This window comes from Eurypyga helias, unplaced genomic scaffold (assembly GCF_000690775.1).
Source record: "Eurypyga helias isolate BGI_N326 unplaced genomic scaffold, ASM69077v1 scaffold49422, whole genome shotgun sequence".
Classification (NCBI taxonomy): domain Eukaryota; kingdom Metazoa; phylum Chordata; class Aves; order Eurypygiformes; family Eurypygidae; genus Eurypyga; species Eurypyga helias.
The window spans coordinates 1-494 of NW_010237503.1; the positions used below are offsets into that span (position 1 = coordinate 1).

Sequence of the window (494 nt, forward strand, 5' to 3'; positions counted from 1 at the left end):
CCAACCCAAACCATTCTATGAATTACTTAAGTTTTCTTACACTTGTCAGCTGGGAATAGGTCTACAATACGTGATGATGTATTTTTGTCTTGGTTGTGTGCCTGTGTGTAATGTTAAACAAAATTTTTTTTGGTTATGTTTCGAAACACTGTTACTTTATTAGTTATAAATACAATCCTCTGTGCTTCCTTTTAGTTTGTCCAGCACTCAGCAAAGAAGAGAGAGAGTTAGTCAGAAGGAAAGCATTAAAACAAATACGGGTAAAATATGGTTTACAGGTGAGTTTACAGTGGAAGTTGTGTTAAGTATTTGAAGTGTACATCTACCTTATGATTCCTATCTTAAGCCACAGACTACAGTAAGAAAGTTTCCAAATGCACTCAACACTGAACCAGGTAGTTTAATTCAAGCTTGTATTTTGTACGCAGAATAATAATTATTTACAGTCCTATACAAAGAGAGATGATGGTAACAGGGCATGAAGGTTCTGTTAA

The 494-nt window shown here is 34.6% G+C and overlaps 1 protein-coding gene across 1 annotated transcript in view; it reads left to right on the plus strand.

Annotated features, from left to right (window-relative positions):
- Window positions 1-195: 195 nt before the first annotated feature.
- LOC104506496 (angiogenic factor with G patch and FHA domains 1-like) overlaps window positions 196-494 on the plus strand; it is a gene marked incomplete at both ends in the record, with an annotated part of 3140 nt that continues 2841 nt past the window's right edge. Inside the window, one exon of the mRNA XM_010147467.1 lies at window positions 196-278. Coding sequence (XP_010145769.1) covers window positions 196-278 — 83 coding nt within the window. The remainder of the gene's footprint in view (window positions 279-494) is intronic.